Here is an 18,216-nt window from a genome sequence, read left to right on the forward strand (position 1 = left end):
GTTGAAGACAGCAAGGGAGAAAAAAAAAAAAGAGAGGCTTGAAATAGGTGATAACCCTCGTTTTTATTTTATTTTTATTTATTTTTGTTGGGCCCTTCGAATCGTCACTGTTATGAGTGAAGTGGATTACTTTAATATGACATTTTTGCCCATGTTTTTTAATTAATTTATTCAATTTATTGAGAACAATATAAAAATTTGGCAAACAAAAAAATATCGTACCAAATTCCTACAGTGGTCTCCCCCTCTCCCCTCCCCTCCGCCACCATATCCTCTAAATCTCCCTCCGTTTCCCACGCTTTCCCACTGTCCTCTCCTGACCTCTGCTCCCGTTGCCAGTTTTTTTTTTTTTTTTATAAGAAAATAAAACTTCATTAAGTAGAGAGAAAGTGATTTACGATCTGAAGTTGTAAAACTGTGATCATTTTGCTATAATCATATGTGCGACCGTTGTCAGTTGTCACCCCATTTTCTTCACAGTTTCCTAGTCCTCCTCTGTATCTCACCCACTCCTCCCTTGCATCTCTACGCCCTATGCATCTGCCCCCGCTCTGCCTTGCCCTTGTATTTCCCGCGCCTACCCACACCCTATCTGTGGACTGTGGGTCAGTGGTGAGTGGGACCTTATTAGAGAGAGAGAGAGAGAGAGAGAGAGAGAGAGAGAGAGAGAGATGGGAGAAGGGGAGGGGCGGGGGAGTCCCAGTCAGGCGCTAGAACTAGAAGAGGGGAGCGAGAGGAGAGATTATGTACATTTGTACCAGATTGTGAAATTCCGATTTACCCTTTACATATTGAAACACATGAATGAAAATAGTGGGCAAAAAAATCATAGTAAAATGAACTCATTTAAAGCATATAATCAACCTTAACTAATATTTGAAAATAAAACTATTACAATAAGAAAAATATAAAATGATGGGATCCTTTAGTGTAAAAGTTTCTCCATATTATTGGGTTGAGATGCAAAATTTGATCTTTATTGTTAATTGATTAGAGAAATCTAATTTCCCTTCGAATTCCAGCTCAAGTGGTTGGTAAACATCTTTCTTTCATATTGGTATAGAACATAAAACAACGGAGCGAGCCTACTTGGGGGTGGGGGAAGGGGTTTCCACTATTATAGGATTTGGAAAATATGATATTTTATGGAGTCTTACTCCCACTTTGCGAAGAGAATGTTTCATAATTTTGACCTCTTTGTCAAAATGAATGTTACATTGGAAGATGTAAAGAAAGAACCCTCCAAATTACAACTTCTCCGGGACATTGCCAAAAGTTTGACTCGATCAACCTTGCTAAATGCCCATATTAGCTATAAAATATGGGGTGGAGAAAAGGACAAGTTGTACTGATCTGTATTTGGCCTAACCACAAAATAAAACTTCTAGTCAAAAAGGATACGTGAAGTGGCAAAAATTAGGTAAACCAGCCCTGTGGTTTAGAATTGTGGGTGAAGAAACTGCTTCTGTGTGTTTGATCTAATGAAACTAACGAACATTTTAGTTATAATTCTCTCTCTCTAATCCCTTCTGTTTCGGGAACTTAATTACAATCTATGGAGGAGAACCCTTTTCCTCCAAAACCAATCCCTCCTCCTTCGTTCTTCGATATCCTCATTACTCCAAAAAATTATTGATTCCATTTTCCGGCTGATCTCCGATTCCTGCTCCATTTTGCAGACATCGATGATCGACAAATGAAGAAGAACAACCTTCAATTCTCTGTGAATTAATAATACTACATGGGTTTCTCTCCAATTGCTTAACACAGATGTCTATCCATGAGTTCTTCTTCTCCAATTGTCGTTCTTCGATGGTCTCAGAATGGTAGCCACTGTATTAATTTTCTGCAACTTCTTCCGGCGAATTAGTCCCTCCATTGTTCATAGACTTGGGAAAACTTGGAAACCCTTCACAGGTTCTGTGTGAAGAATTCCTGCATGCCAATATGATCTATAGCATCTTCCACAAAGCAATCCATGGCGGATCAGGTATTATTCCCACCTCAAAAAAAAAAACTTTTTTTTTTCCTTAAGCTTTAATTTCTGTTTCACCTGAAATTGGAATGTCGCCATTTTTGAGGTCATGAGTCGTTGGATGATAACAACTCGTCCATGAGAAAGAAAAAGGCAGACATGTCTGCTCACAATCCTGGGCGTTCTCAAGATCCAAGTGGAGCTTCAGGGGAGAAACGCTCAGATGATCCAACAACGAACAAATCCGCCACACAATGTACTGTTACTTGTGTGTATCTAACAAAAATTGCAGAAATGACTCGCAATGTTACTGTTACATGGTGTAAGAATCTCATCAACCATTCTCTAAACATCTCAGTAGATAATCCTGGAGAAGATAACCATTATACCTGCAAAATTGACCTCAAGCCATGGCATTTCTGGAGCAAGAAAGGGTTTAAATCCTTCACTGTAAGCGGTGAAAGAGTGGATGTCTTCTGGGATCTTCGTTCTGCGAAATTCTCAGGTAGCCCAGAACCAAATGGAGATTACTATGTCGCCTTGGTTTCAGATGAAGAGGTAGCATTGTTATTGGGTGACAATAAGAAAGAAGCTTACAAGAGAACAAAATCAAGACCTTCATTGATAGATGCAGTATTAATTTCCAAGAAAGAGAATGTATTTGGTAAGAAATGCTTTTCCACAAGAGCTAGATTTGATGAGAGGAAGAAAGAACATGATATTGTTGTAGAGAATTCAATAACAGGGCCAAGAGATCCTGAAATGTGGATTAGCATAGATGGGATAGTGTTGATCCATGTTAGAAACCTGCAATGGAAATTTAGAGGAAATGAGACTGTGATAGTGAACAAAATCCCAGTTCAAGTCTTTTGGGATGTTCATGATTGGTTGTTTAGTAGCAATGGATTAGGACATGGTGTGTTCATATTCAAGCCAGGTGCACCAGAGTGTGATTTCAAAGATGGAAGCAGTAGTGTCTGCAGTGGTGATAGTAATACTGGGAGTTATTTCTCTACACAGAGTTGTCCAACATCACCTGATTTTTGCCTCTTCTTATATGCATGGAAGCTTGAGTGAGATAGATATTGATCAGTCTCTGAAACATACAGGATGGGTTTAATTTGCTTGGATAGGCAAGAAATTACGAGGAGTTGTAAAAGCAACTCCATCAAGCTTGAGGATACCAAAAAAAGAAAAAAAAAAAAAAAAGAAAGAACCTAAATTGAGAGGCCAATACATTATTTTGTAAATGAAGTTAGTTTCCTTAGGTTAATTGATCACCTCATCTTTTTTTCTTTTGGTTATTGTATAACATCTACATAAGATTTTGAAGTTCATCTGCTCATATGGATGTCTTCACCTGTACCACAAATCCACCTTGCAAGAACATGTTTTCTCTCTCTCTCTACTTAATGCAGTACAAAACATATTAGAGAAAGTTATCTGCCTTCTTATGATTGGACTCCTGCAATAATGAATGTCATTGTTAACTTCTGCCTATTTAGAAAGGTAGAATATACTCTTTCTTAGTGAAATAAAAAATGTCAAATCCCATTGGTAAATAGGTTCTCTTTTCACCATGGGTGGAGGAAAACTCAGTCAAAACATGTTTTTATAAAATATTTAATGCAAGGGTTAAAAAAAATGTTTTCAAAAAAGATGCAAATTTTTTTTATTATATAAGCAAAACTAAGATCATGATTTATCTACATGTATTCACCAATGATGCTATAGATAATATATAGTTCATAGTTGGACAACTTGCTCCTTCTTTGTTATGGAAGGTTGTAGAACCTGAGATGTCATTAATCTTAAAAATGTAGCAAAATGTAGAAGTGGCCATGTTCCCTTTGTAGGTTGTGGAATAAGATGAAGTAGATTTTGTTATGAGAACCAAACTTTATTTATATTCTACCCATTCCTTCCATGTCAACTGCCTCTCTTTGAGTAGGTATAGTAGAATTTGTGTCGATGAACTTAAACTTGCCCTGAAAGAGAATTCCATATGCCCATCATGAAGCTGAGGTCAAAATTTCTTCTGCCCTCAACTTGCCTTGAAGGGTGCAATTTATTATCATTAATGTGGTAAACTAAAAACTTGTGACCTTTTAAATGCCCCTTGTCTTATTTTCAAAAGTTATTTAATGCAAGGGTAAAAAATATTTTTAAATAATTAAAAATATAACTTTTAATATTTATGTGAAATAATAGGATTTACCCTCATTGAAAAACATAATAAGATCTTGTACTCTAGGGAAATAAATAAGGCTAGCCTTGGTTACAACAAGATTTTCCCTTTTATAGAACATCAAAATATATTTCTTCTCCTTCTCCTTCAATAAGTCATAATTAATACGTATTTGTCAATTCACTTTTAATTCTAGGATCATGGGAGTAGGGATTAGGGAAATCCTCATTGTGAAAATAAATAAATAAATTGTACCGTAGGACAAACAAATAAGGTTATAACATTTTTCTTTTTCATCAACGTCCAACAGGATTTTCCTTTTTATAAAACTTAAAAATGTGTTTTCTCCTCTTCCCTTCCTATAAATCATAACTTATATGTATTTGTTTGTTCCCTTTTAATGCTATGGCATCCTAAGGAAATCCATTAATTGAAGGTCCATGATACAACTCAACAAAGCTTTATCCCAATCATCAACTAGATGTTATATGACTAACAAATCACTCTCATTATTCTACTCTATTCAAATTCCCCACCCCCTTGATATAGAATATAAGATTGAGTTTTCTTTCATGGTTCATTGGACATAACCCTCTAATTTGACCAAGGCCATTTTGAACTTTCATCAATAGAGCCAAGAGTTAATGATGAAGTCATTATTTCAAGAGTCCAGTTATGTTGTCATATCAATGCCGATGGAAAAACTCTCTTCACCTTGTGTTGATTTGAATAATCCATGGCTTTCTGGGAGGCTCGGACCCTTTCAATATATTGGCAAAGGTAACACCAACTATGTTAACTATTCTCTTTTCAAAATTGTTTTGGCGTTAAAGGTCTAAAATCAACCTCCCAAACATGTCTAATCCATGCCAATACATCAATGGCCTTTGTTTAGTTGCAAGGGAAATTAAAGGAAAGAAAAGTTAAAAAATTTAGTAATCATTATTCAACATTATTGTATAAACTACTTAAATTTATTTCCATATTTAGTAAGAATACATTTTAGATGATGGGAAATGAACGGTTCCTGATCGCGTGGCCACTATGCCAGCTCTTGAGCCAATGGAGTGCATGCATAGGCAACCAACCAGAGAGGTAGATGCATCTTTTCACAGCATCTTGTGTCTAGGTGTAGAGGGTGCAGCTTAGTGTTCTTTCACCTTAATTTTTATTTTACTTTTCAAATCGAAGGTATTTAGATGCACAGTAAAGTGAAATTTGATACTCACATACGGAATAATTTGGAGTTAGTGACGTAACCAGGTGGGGTAATGATTACACAAGTTTCGTTTGAAATTTTCATTTTCCTTCCCTTCAATTTTCCTTCCAACCAAACACAGCCTTATAGATGATGTAAGTAAAATTTAGACCAGGAAACAGTTCCAACTTCCAACTAATTTTGGACAGCACCCTGATTAATGGATGAAATGGGCTAAATGTTTTATTGGCCTATAAATTGTTTAAAAGGCTAAGCCCATTGATTAGAAATCTTGAGTGGGCTCATACTGACAAAGGCATAGCCCATCTAAGAGAGTTCATTAGGCGCGCTACTGAGAAATAAGCCCATAAAAAATTCCCACTCGATTAGGGTTCTGCACTTCCGCTGCGTCCCTGAAGCTTGAAGAAGGACGCGAAATGGCGATTGTTTTGGGGAATCTCTGCATCAAATTCTCAGCAAAGCTTGGATTTCATGTCCTATCCTCTCGGTATGTCTCGATCAATTGAGTTTTTAAATACAAATCTACATATATTTAACGAACATGTTTGAAGATTAATTTGTTTCTTTCTTTATTTTGCGAAAAATTTTGTTTGATCTCAAAGAAATATGTGTAAAGCATGTAATTCATGCAATTTCTGAAATGGGTTTTCAATTTAGGGTGAAAAGAGCCAGTGTCATCAGCTGTTGCAGAGGTTACGGATCCTCCGGACCCGTGAGATACATTCCTAAGAAATATCGCGAGGTCGACGGGAAACCATTTTCTCCCCCTACGAAGAGCTCTGAAGAATTGGATAAGTGTTCAGATTCCAATTCTTCAAGTAAAAAGTATCAACTGGGAGGGAGAGGTGTGCCGAGAATATCGGGCTTGGATGAGGAATACCAAGATCAACCTTCCGTTGCCGACAGAGTGTGTCATTCTGATAGTGGTATGTATACCTCTGTTGAACAAACATTGCTTGCTTGAGTATTTTGCTCCATTAGAATCTGTGTCGCACACCTGATTTATCGGTGTCCTTGGTGCACATTGTGTCTCAGAAGTAGTAGTTTACTATTTTATATGCTCATATGCCTAATCTTTCATATTCAAACTATTGCTTTTGGTATTTGTTTGATCATCCTTCTGGGTTTTCTTTTGTACGCTTGTTCTTATTATAGTGAATTCAATCCAATCGCGTGGGGATACCATCCAATCTTTAGAGTTGAATGATGACACTAATAATGAACTGGAGGTCACTGATGATGATTTAATGGGGGAGCTTGAAATGGTTGAAGATGAAACTGGAACTTCTTTTGTGAAGAAGCTTTATGAAGAGGACACAGTAAAAGCCAGCAAAACTAAACAAGATGCCGAGAAATTGGTTATTGAAGCACTTGGAAGGAGGTTAGAACATCTCATTAGTATCTGTTTGTGATTTCAAGTGGTGTTGATTCCTTTGCTTCTTACCTTCAAGAGCTCCTGCATGGTCAATTCTTAGGGAAAGTATTAAGATTACACACTATTGGGTTTGGATTTACCAAATTACCCATTTACCGTTTTCCATCAGAGATGCTACTCTCTTTTTCATTCTGTATTTCTAAATAAACCTTATCTGAGAAAGGAGAAGTTAGAGTGCAAAGAAAATGAATCATATTGCAACAAATTCTTTTACTGTTGATCTTGGTTGGTATGCATTGTGAACTCTCAGTGCCTGAATTGATAATTAGGTTCTTTTTACGGCCTACCTTTTCTTCATATCACTCCAAAATAATGTGCTTTGACAATTTTTTTTCCCTAACATATTCACTAATATTTATTTAAAGATGTTTTGCTCTGACTTCATGTGTTCTGACTCCTAAATGCCAGTTACTTTTATTTCATCTGAATTTTGAAGTTAAGAGCTGCTGATATTTTACTTATACTGAACTCATCACCAATGTAGTTAAATTCTTCCTAGGTAAAATGATTAGTCAATTGACTTGACTAGCCATGATGTTATTGACTGCATTAAGGTAAAGTTATGTGTGTGTGTGTGTGAAAAATTAAAGAATTTAAGTCAGGTATTAAATGCTATGAGTTATACCATCTGTAGTGAGATGGATGTGCAGCTAGTTGACTGCCTGAAGTGTTGCTTTTGATTGAAAAATTATTATCTTAATCTATTGATTTCTTTGGAGTGGGTAAATTTTTTCACCGCCACAATCTCTTAAAATTTGAATGATTAATTCATCAGTCTTTTGAGAAACTTGAGAGTAAACATGGAATTAACTTTTTACTACTGTCTCAAGGTGTGAACCTTAAAATGCTTTTCTTTGTCACTGCATGTGCATGCTTTGCCTGTCCTCCTTTGCATTGCCTTTACTTTGTCACTTGTTGTTAGCTATACAATCTCATTCTATATGTACTCTGTCAATAATCTGAATGTACTCTCTACTTCTGCAGAGCATATACAGCAGTTGAGCTGCGGAAAAAACTGCATGGAAAGAGATTTCCTCACAATATAATTGAGGAAGTAATTACTGATTGCCAGTGCAGGTGTGTAGCGAATTTTCCCTCATCATCCCAATGGCTCCTATCCGCTTTTATTAGAGCTTCCCAGCCATACCTGTGACACCAAAAAGTGCTCCACCTTCAGATTGATACTATCCATCTGATATGGTCTTCCTGTTATGTCCATTGATATGGGCAAGTTTTTGAAACTAAATTTTAAATAGGAAGGGAATGTGATCATCTTCTTTGCAGATAGATATGATTACTTCCCCACATTTCTCTTTTGAGATAATGGTATTTCTCCTTTTGAAATGCTTACACCAAATTGCAATAGATGAAGACATATCTTCATGCTGACAGGATCCTTCTCAACCTTTCTGGTTTCTTGTAGGGGGTTAATCAATGATTACTTATATGCAGAATCTTTTTCACGGTCTAGATGGTCTTCGTCATTTTGGGGGCCTAGGAGAATCAAGCAAGTAAGTGAATGCATTTTTCAGACTGCTATTCCAGTCCAGATGTAATGACGTTTGCACATTATTACCTTCTTATTTGTGTACAACAGCAGCAACTCAGCCTTATCCGCAGCTAAATGGGTCGGCTACATGGATCCTTACCTCCAATCATCTCTTATTTTTGTGTATTATACAAACCTGTTGGTGCTGCTAAAGTCTATAATGGGTATTCCCTTTTTGTTTTTTTTTACCATGTGGTTATCTTTTAAAATTTAAGCTTACTTGAATTGTGAGATGAAACTGGACAAGTCACCTTGAGTTCCATCTCCTTGTACAAAAACCCTCTATATTCCTTCCAATCACAGTAGCAGAATAGGAGTTTCCTAATTTGGCTTCGTTTTCCTAAATTTGGTGCTTCCAATGAAAGAAGGGAAGGGGACTAATTGTTGGCATGGGTGGTACTGAATTTTACACTTCTGACCTTCTATTGGCACAAAAAAATTTAAAGATGGGGCCATGGGGGTAGAGGGAAGCAGGTCACAACTTCCGATGACACCAACTCCATAGGTGTTATTCAGACAGATCCTATGAAATATTAGAAGAGATGTGTTGTTTGTTTATTGATATTATGAGGCACTGGTGCAGCTGCCCATTTTTGGATTAGCTAAAACATTTATAGAGGCATAAGCATCTTCTTGTTTCCATTTTTGTTTAAAAAAATAAGATATTTCTAAGATAAGTCTCCTTATTTTTATTATTATTATTCTTGAAAGAAATGCTTGAAACCAATCAATGGTTTATCTTGTGAAATCAGGCACTGCACCAAAAGGGAGTGGATGGAGCAGATGCAGAGAAGGCAATGAAACTCACTTTTGAGCATGGTGATTCTGGTGGTGATCAGGAGTTGAGATTTGGCATGTCTGATTCTTCATTGGAACGTCTATTTGTTCAGGCCTCCAAGCAATGGCAGCGGGGTGGGGATGTGCCACATGAAACACGGAAATCACGAATTGTTAGGTGGCTACAATATCGAGGGTTCAACTGGAGTGTTACCAACTACATTGTAAAGAAGTTGGAAGCCCAGCATCCACCATAGAGCATGCTTGTCTTTAAATCCATTGATTACATGGTATAAGAAAAATATTGACAAATTGATGAAGGGGTTTCTCATTGCTCAGGTAAGTCAAGAGGAAATTGCCATCATGAAGACCTCTTGAGTTTCCTGCAAAATTGTGATCCAGGAGTTCCAAGCACTGCATAACTTGAGGATCATAACAACTGATGACTTCATTCAATCTGGTATCTACTTTGTCACGTGTATGGTAGCAGAAGTATCAGTTTCCATGTGATGACACTGCAAAAGCCATGGAGAGTTGTTGCCTTTGAATTCTGTCATGCCCATGTTACATAGAAGTTGCTGCCTATGTTGGCCAACTTGGCCTGCAGTTGTAGTATGAGAAATTGAGAATGACTACTAGCACACAAAGAACATGTCAAGGAAGAAGTATTAAACTGTGGGGCCCAAGATCTGGGGGAAAATTTGGCAAATATTGATGTTGATAGGATTGGTATTTTACTTACCGAATTTCTCAAATCTCCTATTAATGGGTGTCTCTTCTGACTCCAGCCCCTCATTTGGGTATGTTTGGAATGTAAGAAAAGAAGAAAAGAAACACATAAACTCATCATTATTTAATCATTGTTTTTGTCTTATTATGTTTTTCTTTTCTTGTCTATCCATTTATTGTGTTTTTTAGGTGGTGTTAGTTACACTTTCATCTTATGAAAGAGTGACTGACAAAGAAACTGGCAAGATTGTGGGGTAATTGGGCATTGAATTCTTAGACAGATGAGAAATTACATTAAAATTAAAATAAATAATCAATCAATTAATTAGACAATGTACAGGATCCTTTTGGATTGGGTTTTGGACTTGAAAGAGAGATTCAATCTGTTTGCTCATGTGGACTGACTCACTTCCATGTTCCATCACATGCTTGTCTTCCCTACCTCCTCATGTTGCTTGCTTAGACAATGGAGTTTGGACTTTTTGAGTATCAGGAATTCAGGTTGATTGGAGATTGGTTGGCACTTGGCACTGATCCAGTGATTGGATACCCATACAGGTACAAAACTATTTCTCAATCTTCTCCACTGCAATGTGGCCTGGTACTGGTTAACTTCCTTGATCTTGAGTTCTGAAACCTCTGGTTTTAAACTTTTAAATGGAGATGGAGTCATCAGAAAAGGCATAGGAGCAGTTAGAAGATCCTTCCAAGACCAGTTTCCGAGCCTGGGCCTGAGCCTGAGGAGGAGGAGAAGAAGAAAGAACCATGGTTGATGCTGCTTCCTTCTTCACTGTAACTTTGTCTGACCTTAGAACTTCTACATGGTGGATCTCTTTGAGCATGGCTACAACATCTTTCATCATGGGACGATCACTAGCCCTTGCGCTGACACATAAGAAGGAGATAGCCAGCGTCTGAAGCATCTCATGCACCTGAGGGTCAGGCCTGCCTTGAAGCCTTGGGTCAAGTATGTCCACTGGGTCTCCCTTCCTTTTCAAGTGGTCCTGAACCCATTGGACCAGATGTGCTCCTCCTGGTAAGGTTGGGTCCAATGGATGCCTTCCTGTCAGCACCTCCAATACTAACACTCCAAAGCTGTAAACGTCACTCTTCTCTGTGATTCTTTGCATTGATGCATGCTCTGCAATTGTGACAAAACCACAACCCAAACTCTTCTCAGCTTCTTCCATTCATCATTTTCCTTAAAAAATAAAGCAACGGACAAGAACTGGTTTAAACTCGGACCAGATGCTGGACCATCATGACCTGATGATCAATGGTCGGGTGAATTCGGGTTCAATGTGCCATGGGCTGGTGGGCTGACCAGTTCGGACACCAATGGTTTTCAACGGTCTATGGTAAGGGTGTCAATCGGTTTGGTGTTGATTCAATTTAGAATTTGTTTTGGTTTACAACCTCATGAAGATATATAGTCCTATAATGTCAAATAATGGGTTGCATTCTAGTCTAAAACCAAAACCAAATGAAATTTCACTTTCCAAAAACTAAAACCAATTTGGTTCGTTGGCCGGTTTTGGCACTGATTCTAATCAATTGGTTAGTTTGGTCCAATTTTGATAGTAATTTCTAGCAGTTTCAATTCATAAAACCCAAATCAAAATCAAACCGATTAGGGTTCGGTTCAATTTGATCCGGGCTGAACTTTGACACCCTTACTCCCATGGATCCATCAAACCCGCCCAAGAGAATGGATAAAAACTAGGAAAAAAGAAAAGCAGTAGAAGCCAAAGACTTACCAGGAGCTATGTAACCATAGGATCCAGCCAAGTGAGGCTTGAGGGTCACCTTAGATGAGTCATTATCAACAACATTGACAAGCCTGGCTAACCCGAAGTCCGCTAAGTAAGGCTCCAGACCCGGACCCAATAACACATTCATAGCCTTAACATCACCGTGTAAGATTGCAGGGACGCAATCATGGTGCAGGTAAGACAGTGCATGCGCTACTCCCAGCGCCACCTCGTACCTCACCTCCCACTCCGCCGCCCTGTTCCCCTGCTCTTGCCCATTACCATCACCATGGATCATAGAGCTCAAGCTTCCATTTGGTAGGTAGTCGTAGAACAAAAGCTTCACACTCCTCCTCCTATTGGCACACCAACCCAGAAGCCTTACTATGTTCCTATGTCGGATCGATCCAAGAGTCCGGATCTCCGACCCGAATGCTCCTTCCATCTCCGGCGACTCTTCCTCCTCCGATGGCGACGGAGACGAAGATGAAGAAGAAGAAGACCACATCTTCTTCACCGCCAGCATCTCCCCATTGGGGATCCCCACCCTGTACACCACCCCCGAGCTCCCTGTTCCGATCACATTCGCCGACGTCAAGTTCCGGACGACGTCGTCGATTGAGAAATCGAATTTCTGATAGAGTATCATCTCCCAACTGTCATCCTCCACCGGTACTCTGTTCGCCGCCCCAAGCTCCCGCACTAGTATGTACACCGCAAGAAGCATCAGTACCGCACTGGCGCTGACGAGGATGGACATTACCAGCTTCATTGCGGGCTTGGTGATCCGACCCCGATCAGCCGGTGTCACGACGCCGCCATTGGAGGAGATGTAGAGATCTTTGTTCCCCGTTAGGTCGCTTACCGGGAGCTTCCGGAAGAATGGGGTATCTGGTAATTCTCCCGAGAAGCCATTGAAGGATATGTTGAGAACGACCAGGTTTTGGAGACCCGCAAGCATGTCCAATTTCCCGGTAAGCTGGTTGCGGGAGATGTCCAGGATCCCGAGCTTGTCCAGACCAGAGAACTCAGGTGGGATTTCACCGGAGAGCTGGTTGCAGCTCAGATTCAGAGATATCTCCAGTGCCGGAATCCGACCCAATTCCTTAGGTATCTGACCTGAGAAACCGTTGTCTCCGAGGTCCAACAACTGTAGCTTACTGCACGATACCAGCTCTGCGGGGATTCCACCACTGATTCGGTTCTTCCCAATAATGAATTTTGTCAACTCTGTTAACGAAGCGATGCTCGGAGTCAATGGCCCCGTTAGCCTATTATCCGATATGTCGAGGAGTTGCAGGCTTTTCGGGAGCGTTTCCGGCACCGAACCGGTGAGCCCATTGGAATGGAGATCGAGAAATTCGAGTTTTTCGCATCCAGAGACCGCCGGAGGAATCCCACCGACGATCCGGTTGTTGCTCATGTCTAAGAAATTCAAATTCCTCAAGTTCCCAATCTCGGCTGGAATCGTACCAGTGAGCCTGTTGTTATTGATTCGAAACCGGTACAGGTTCGTGCAGTTTCCAATGTCCGGTGGTATGAAACCCGATAAATCATTGGATAGCAGCAGAAGCTTCGTGAGATTCCTCAATCCAAAGATCTGTTTTGGTATGGGACCCAAAATTTGATTGTAGGAGAGATCAAGAGCTTGAAGATTCTGACAATTTGCAAGACTTTCAGGGATTTTACCTGTCAACTTATTCTGCCAAGTGAAGAACAATGTCAATCTCTGTAGATTGCCGATTCCTACTGGAATCTCACCAGAAATTTGATTGTTGTCAATTTCAAAGTGAGTCAGAGCTGTGCAGTTTGAGATCTCATAAGGTATAGTGCCCGTTAACTGATTAATGCTCAGTTGAAGCTCTTGAAGCCCCAAGAGATTTCCGAAACTTGCAGGTATGCTTCCTGACAACAAATTCTCGGATAAATCCACCACCTTAAGCTCTCTGCAGTTCCCAAGCTCAAAAGGGATGGTACCCACAAAGCTGTTCTGCCATAAAATAATGCTTTGGAGCTTCTTCAATTCCCCAATCCTTCTTGGTATGGGACCAGAGAGGGAATTCTGATACAAGTACAGGTTCTGCAGGTCGCTGCAGTTTGCGATCTCTTCTGGGATGGGACCAGATAGGAGAGATGTGTAAATCCCAATGGTTTGAATCTTCTTCAGTAACCCAATTGAGGAAGGAAGACTTCCTGAAATGCTGGTTGCTGCAAGACCCAACATTACTAAATTACTGCAATTCCCAATCTCTGTTGGCAACTCTCCTTTCAGATTTTGATTTCCACCTGCTCTGAAGACCTCCAGCTTGCTTAATCTTCCAATACTTCTTGGTATTTCACCGCTGAGTTGATTATCGTAGAGCTTCAGATACAGAAGGCTTGAAAGATTTCCAATTTCTGAAGGAATTCCTCCTTCAAGAAAATTTGAGCTGAGAAACAGGGTACGAAGCTTGCTTAGTCTGCAAACATCTACAGGAATTTCACCGGAGATAGCATTGCTGCTGAGATCGATGAGTTCCAATTCTTGATAATCTCCAATTTCGTTTGGTATCGGCCCTGTTAGATTGGTTCCTGAGATGATAAGAGACTTCAAAGACAAGAGAGATTGCAAATTTGAAGGCAGTGGACCTTGCAAATCCACTGATTTTAAACTTATCTGGATTACTTCGCCATTTGAATTGCAAACGATCCCAGACCAGTTGCAGGGACTTGGGTGGGAAGGATTCCATGTACTTAGCAAGTCTGTGGAGCTATTTAGACTGTTTTTCCATGCCAGAAGAGCTTGACCCTGTACATCAATGGATAAACATCTTAAGAAAAAAAGAGAGTTTATTGAAAGAAGGAAAGTGATAGAGAAGACATTGGGAGAAGGGAAGAGATTCTTTGGAATTGCAGGCATTGCTAACGGGAAAAGAACAGTGATCTGTTTTGGGATTGTTGAGGGGTGAACCCCATGTTTTGTTTATAGAGGAAAACCAGAAGATCTGGATCCAATAACACCTTCTTTTTTCTATTATTTTACTTGTTTGTTTATTATGAGATAGTGAAATGGTGAATTGTGAGGCAGATGGGTTATTGATTTGATTAATGCTTAATGTAACTGGATCATGTGGGTTTTTTGTTTTCATCTCTAAATTGATAGATCAGGTGGAGGTGCATTATTGATTTATATATCTGTTAATTTGGTTGTGTATAATGGAGTTCTAATTTTTTTTTTCCCCTTCTTTTGAGCTCTGTGGTGTATATTCTCTTACATTTGTTTTAGTTAAAAATGGGTTGTCATTTCTTGGACTAATGGAAATGGTTTGCTTCAATGAGACATGAATTAGGAATCAACAAAACTAAGGAAGGAATTTCTTTTTTAATTTTGAAAGTCAATTAGCAAAACCCCATTAATTGCAGGTGGCCTTCATACTTCTTGATCTGATTGTTTAATTGATAGGCCATCTCTTGAATAGGGCATTGTGTAATAATTAGGTTCTAGTTCTATCCTTCATCTGTTATTCCATGTTTTAACTCCATTAAGTTCCTCAGTTTTATGGATGGCTAGTCAGATTTAGGAGTTGTAAAATCAAACCTAGAATGACAAATGCAGCCTACCCTTCATCTAGTTCTACCCTACTGTTTGGTTGAAACATAGTTGATATAGGCTTTGATTATATAGTGTTAGAAAGCTAAATGTTAACTATTTACTTGAGATTAAAATGAAAAATAAGGATTGGTTTTGGCATGGTTTTAAACATTAGGATTGGGTCATCCGAACCGGCTGGTCGATCCTTGTTCAAAATCTACGGTTAGGTCAATTTGGGGCTGATTCCGATCTGAGTCAAAATGGGCCAGGACTGATCTAGATCCCAATTCCGGAATTTTAAACCCAAGGCTTTAGTAAGGGTGTCAATTAGTTCAGTTATTCTGGTTCGGTTCTTTATTGATTTTCATATATTTGGTCTAATATGATTTTGAAATTTTGATGCAACCTATTAGGTTTTATTGGTTCTTATTTGGTTTCAGTTTGCTTTTATTTAGCTCAAGTTCAGTTTTATTTGGTTTAGTTCAAATCCACAGTTTTAACTCTAAGGCTGCTTTTGGTAATGTTTCTATCTTGTCAAAAACGAAAATTTCAGTATTTTGTGTCAAAATGCCCTTCTTTTTTTTTTCCCTTTGAACGAAAGAACTGCCTTTTATCGTTCCGTTCACTATCATGTTTTTTTTTTTTCCAAAAAAAATGGAACACACCGTAAATGCACCAAATGCTTTACAAAACTCTAGAAACATTTTTCTGAGACATTACCAAACGCAGCCTAAATAAAAAAAAAATTGAATCATACTGATTAAATTTCATTTTTAAATCCAAAATTGAACCACATTTTTTGGTTCAATTCTGGTTTTCGGTTCCGGTTCTGAATTGACACCCTTAGTTTTAGTCAATTGGCATTGAGAAAAAATGGGTTTTAAAGACTAATAACTTCAAGTTCAATATCCATTTAAAAAAATCAACTTCAAGTTCATGATCCATTTTAAAATTAAAAAAAATTAAAAAATTAAAAATTAAAAAATTAAAAACTTTAAGTTACATGGATCGAGATCTGTTTGTATTAGTCTATATATGAAGGCAGTGTGTGGAATCTGTAACATGGTGAAGAGCACATGGAAGTGAGGAATAAGTGAAAAAAAAAACACACTTCTATAAAATGCTTCTCTGGTCATCTTGTCGGGTGGCATCTGACCATTGCTGTGAAAAAAATAAACCTTTGGAGGTGGAATTAAGAAACAAGTGAAACTAAAAGAACTGAGAAAAGGGAATAAGGAGAAGAGAAAAGGTAATTAATCTCATCTTCGTAGCTTCTTATTGTACAGTTTAGCTGATCTCTGATAAGAATTGGAAAGGTTAAAAACAAGAAAAAAAAGAATTAAAAGACAAAAAAACTATGAATAAAACATGGAGATAAAAAAAAGAGACAACAACATTAAAAGAAGAGATGGTGACACCACTGAAAAAGAAAAAGAACTAAATAAATGGAAGTGGTCCCTAGCTACTGCAATTGCAATTTTGCAGGACCTCCTTTCTTACATATTTATTTTCTTTTCACTTTTCTGTTAGTGAGAGAAAGAGGAGAGAGAGAGACATGGTTTTGTGGGTTATTTTATGGTTGAAGAAGGTGGATGGAGAAGGAATGGAAAATGAGAAAGAGTTGAGTTGTGATTGTAATCTGTTGGGGAAAGAAGTGGAAAGACACCGTCACAGGCACATGAGGAGAGGAGAGGAGAGTGAAAGACTAATTAAGAGAGACTTATGCTTTAAGATTAGTTTAAGGGACATTATACTTTCACGATGGTACCAAGATATACCTTCCCCCTTGTAGTCTTATTCTTTTATTATTCCACCCTTCACTTTGGGACCATAGGTACAAGCAGTGCACATGAATGTGTATGTGTAGAGAGAGAGAGAGAGAGTGTGTGCAAACCCATTGTTGTTTTTAGATGGTAGATCAGGGTTTCAAGAATCCAGATCGGTTAGATCAGTCGATATGGATTAGAATGAGACAATGTTAATTTGTATCACGATCAAGAGGTATTAAATTCTCTTTCAAATAGGCCCAGAAAGGAAAAGAAAGGCTGAAATGTCAACAAATTTCTATTAATGAATTCACCCAACCCGCTATTATGGGATTGTCCAATGTCAAAGTCATTGAATAGATAAGTAACTAATACCTAAAATGGACAGTGTAAAAGCATAAAAACACCGATTCTAGGGCTGCTCCAGGTTGAACTAGCAAAAATCTATCCGAGTCCTAATTCCATGTTTTAAAACCTTAAGGTTGATGAGAGAGAGATGAACTTTTAGGGGGGAATGAGGGGTGTGCTTTCCAACAATCCAATCAAGTGGTGGCCGATTCCAATTCCAGCTGATTCTTATTCAAATCAATCTGAAATGGTACAGAAGCCGATTCTAGAATGATTTATGGCCGATTTTAGGGTTTTCATTGTCGATTCTACCCAATTCTGGTCAATTCAAAATGGAACCGGATGCCAAAGATTCCGGTTCACTTTCGAACCGTTGAACCCTGGATCCAACATCATTGGATAATTGAAGCTCAATCTTTACCCCTAGCTATTAGTACTTTCTCCCCCACACTGGGCCATCACCATCTGTTGCATAGAGACAAATTGTACATTTTGATTTAAAGTGGATGGTTCCACACTTACAGCAGTGAAACTAATGAAGCAAGAAAAGCTGCAACTCTCTTTTATCTTTTAAGTTGGCCGGGGGGAGTCAGTGGCCGGTGGGAGTCACTAAAAGGAAAGTGGTTCTCTATCCAACAACAAAGCATACGATATTATTTCTCTGTGTCAATCTCTCTCTTTCCTATAAGGAGTAGAAATGTCTTTTCAAACAGAGGAGAGAGAAAAACACATCCTGGACAAAATGCTTTTACTAAAATTAAAACTCGGCCAATTTTCTCTTGATCTTCTTATTACTATAGTATTTTTCTTTTGCTAATGTATGCCCCATAGTAGAGGTGATTGTGCCATGCTTGGCATTCTGTCTAGGTAAAGCAAAAAAAGGGAAGGGGGGGAGGGGGGAGGGGGGA

At 38.6% G+C, this 18,216-nt stretch overlaps 3 protein-coding genes across 3 annotated transcripts; 2 read left to right on the forward strand and 1 right to left on the reverse strand.

The window, feature by feature from the left end:
* Nucleotides 1–1,428: 1,428 nt before the first annotated feature.
* On the forward strand, nucleotides 1,429–3,492 carry LOC122093590. The gene is made up of 2 exons (XM_042663940.1): nucleotides 1,429–1,990; nucleotides 2,082–3,492. Exons 1-2 carry the CDS (start codon nucleotides 1,948–1,950, stop codon nucleotides 3,050–3,052), a joined length of 1,014 nt encoding a protein of 337 aa, XP_042519874.1. The 5' UTR covers nucleotides 1,429–1,947; the 3' UTR covers nucleotides 3,053–3,492.
* Nucleotides 3,493–5,746: 2,254 nt separating this feature from the next.
* Nucleotides 5,747–10,017, forward strand: LOC122093884 (regulatory protein RecX). Its single transcript, XM_042664429.1, has 6 exons — nucleotides 5,747–5,869; nucleotides 6,040–6,308; nucleotides 6,538–6,763; nucleotides 7,802–7,894; nucleotides 8,241–8,328; nucleotides 9,119–10,017. The coding sequence occupies exons 1-6, from the start codon at nucleotides 5,799–5,801 to the stop codon at nucleotides 9,398–9,400; spliced, it is 1,029 nt and encodes a 342-aa protein (XP_042520363.1). The 5' UTR covers nucleotides 5,747–5,798; the 3' UTR covers nucleotides 9,401–10,017.
* A 135-nt stretch (nucleotides 10,018–10,152) lies between these two features.
* Nucleotides 10,153–14,617, reverse strand: LOC122093883 (LRR receptor-like serine/threonine-protein kinase RGI3). Its single transcript, XM_042664428.1, has 2 exons — nucleotides 11,630–14,617; nucleotides 10,153–11,013 (listed from the first exon to the last, which is right to left on the reverse strand). Exons 1-2 carry the CDS (start codon nucleotides 14,520–14,522, stop codon nucleotides 10,526–10,528), a joined length of 3,381 nt encoding a protein of 1,126 aa, XP_042520362.1. The 5' UTR covers nucleotides 14,523–14,617; the 3' UTR covers nucleotides 10,153–10,525.
* Nucleotides 14,618–18,216: the final 3,599 nt, after the last annotated feature.

The sequence above is a fragment of the Macadamia integrifolia genome, chromosome 11 (genome assembly GCF_013358625.1).
Source record: "Macadamia integrifolia cultivar HAES 741 chromosome 11, SCU_Mint_v3, whole genome shotgun sequence".
Taxonomy (NCBI): domain Eukaryota; kingdom Viridiplantae; phylum Streptophyta; class Magnoliopsida; order Proteales; family Proteaceae; genus Macadamia; species Macadamia integrifolia.

Coding starts and splice junctions, on each gene's coding strand:
- LOC122093590 (XM_042663940.1), top strand. CDS start 1,948: ATGATCTATAGCATCTTCCACAAAGCAATCCATGGCGGATCAG. Junction 1,991..2,081: donor AGCAATCCATGGCGGATCAG/GTATTATTCCCA, acceptor GCCATTTTTGAG/GTCATGAGTCGTTGGATGAT.
- LOC122093884 (XM_042664429.1), top strand. CDS start 5,799: ATGGCGATTGTTTTGGGGAATCTCTGCATCAAATTCTCAGCAAAGCTT. Junction 5,870..6,039: donor TTTCATGTCCTATCCTCTCG/GTATGTCTCGAT, acceptor TTTTCAATTTAG/GGTGAAAAGAGCCAGTGTCA. Junction 7,895..8,240: donor ATTACTGATTGCCAGTGCAG/GTGTGTAGCGAA, acceptor GGTTTCTTGTAG/GGGGTTAATCAATGATTACT.
- LOC122093883 (XM_042664428.1), bottom strand. CDS start 14,522: ATGCCTGCAATTCCAAAGAATCTCTTCCCTTCTCCCAATGTCTTCTCT. Junction 11,014..11,629: donor CTATGGTTACATAGCTCCTG/GTAAGTCTTTGG, acceptor TCACAATTGCAG/AGCATGCATCAATGCAAAGA.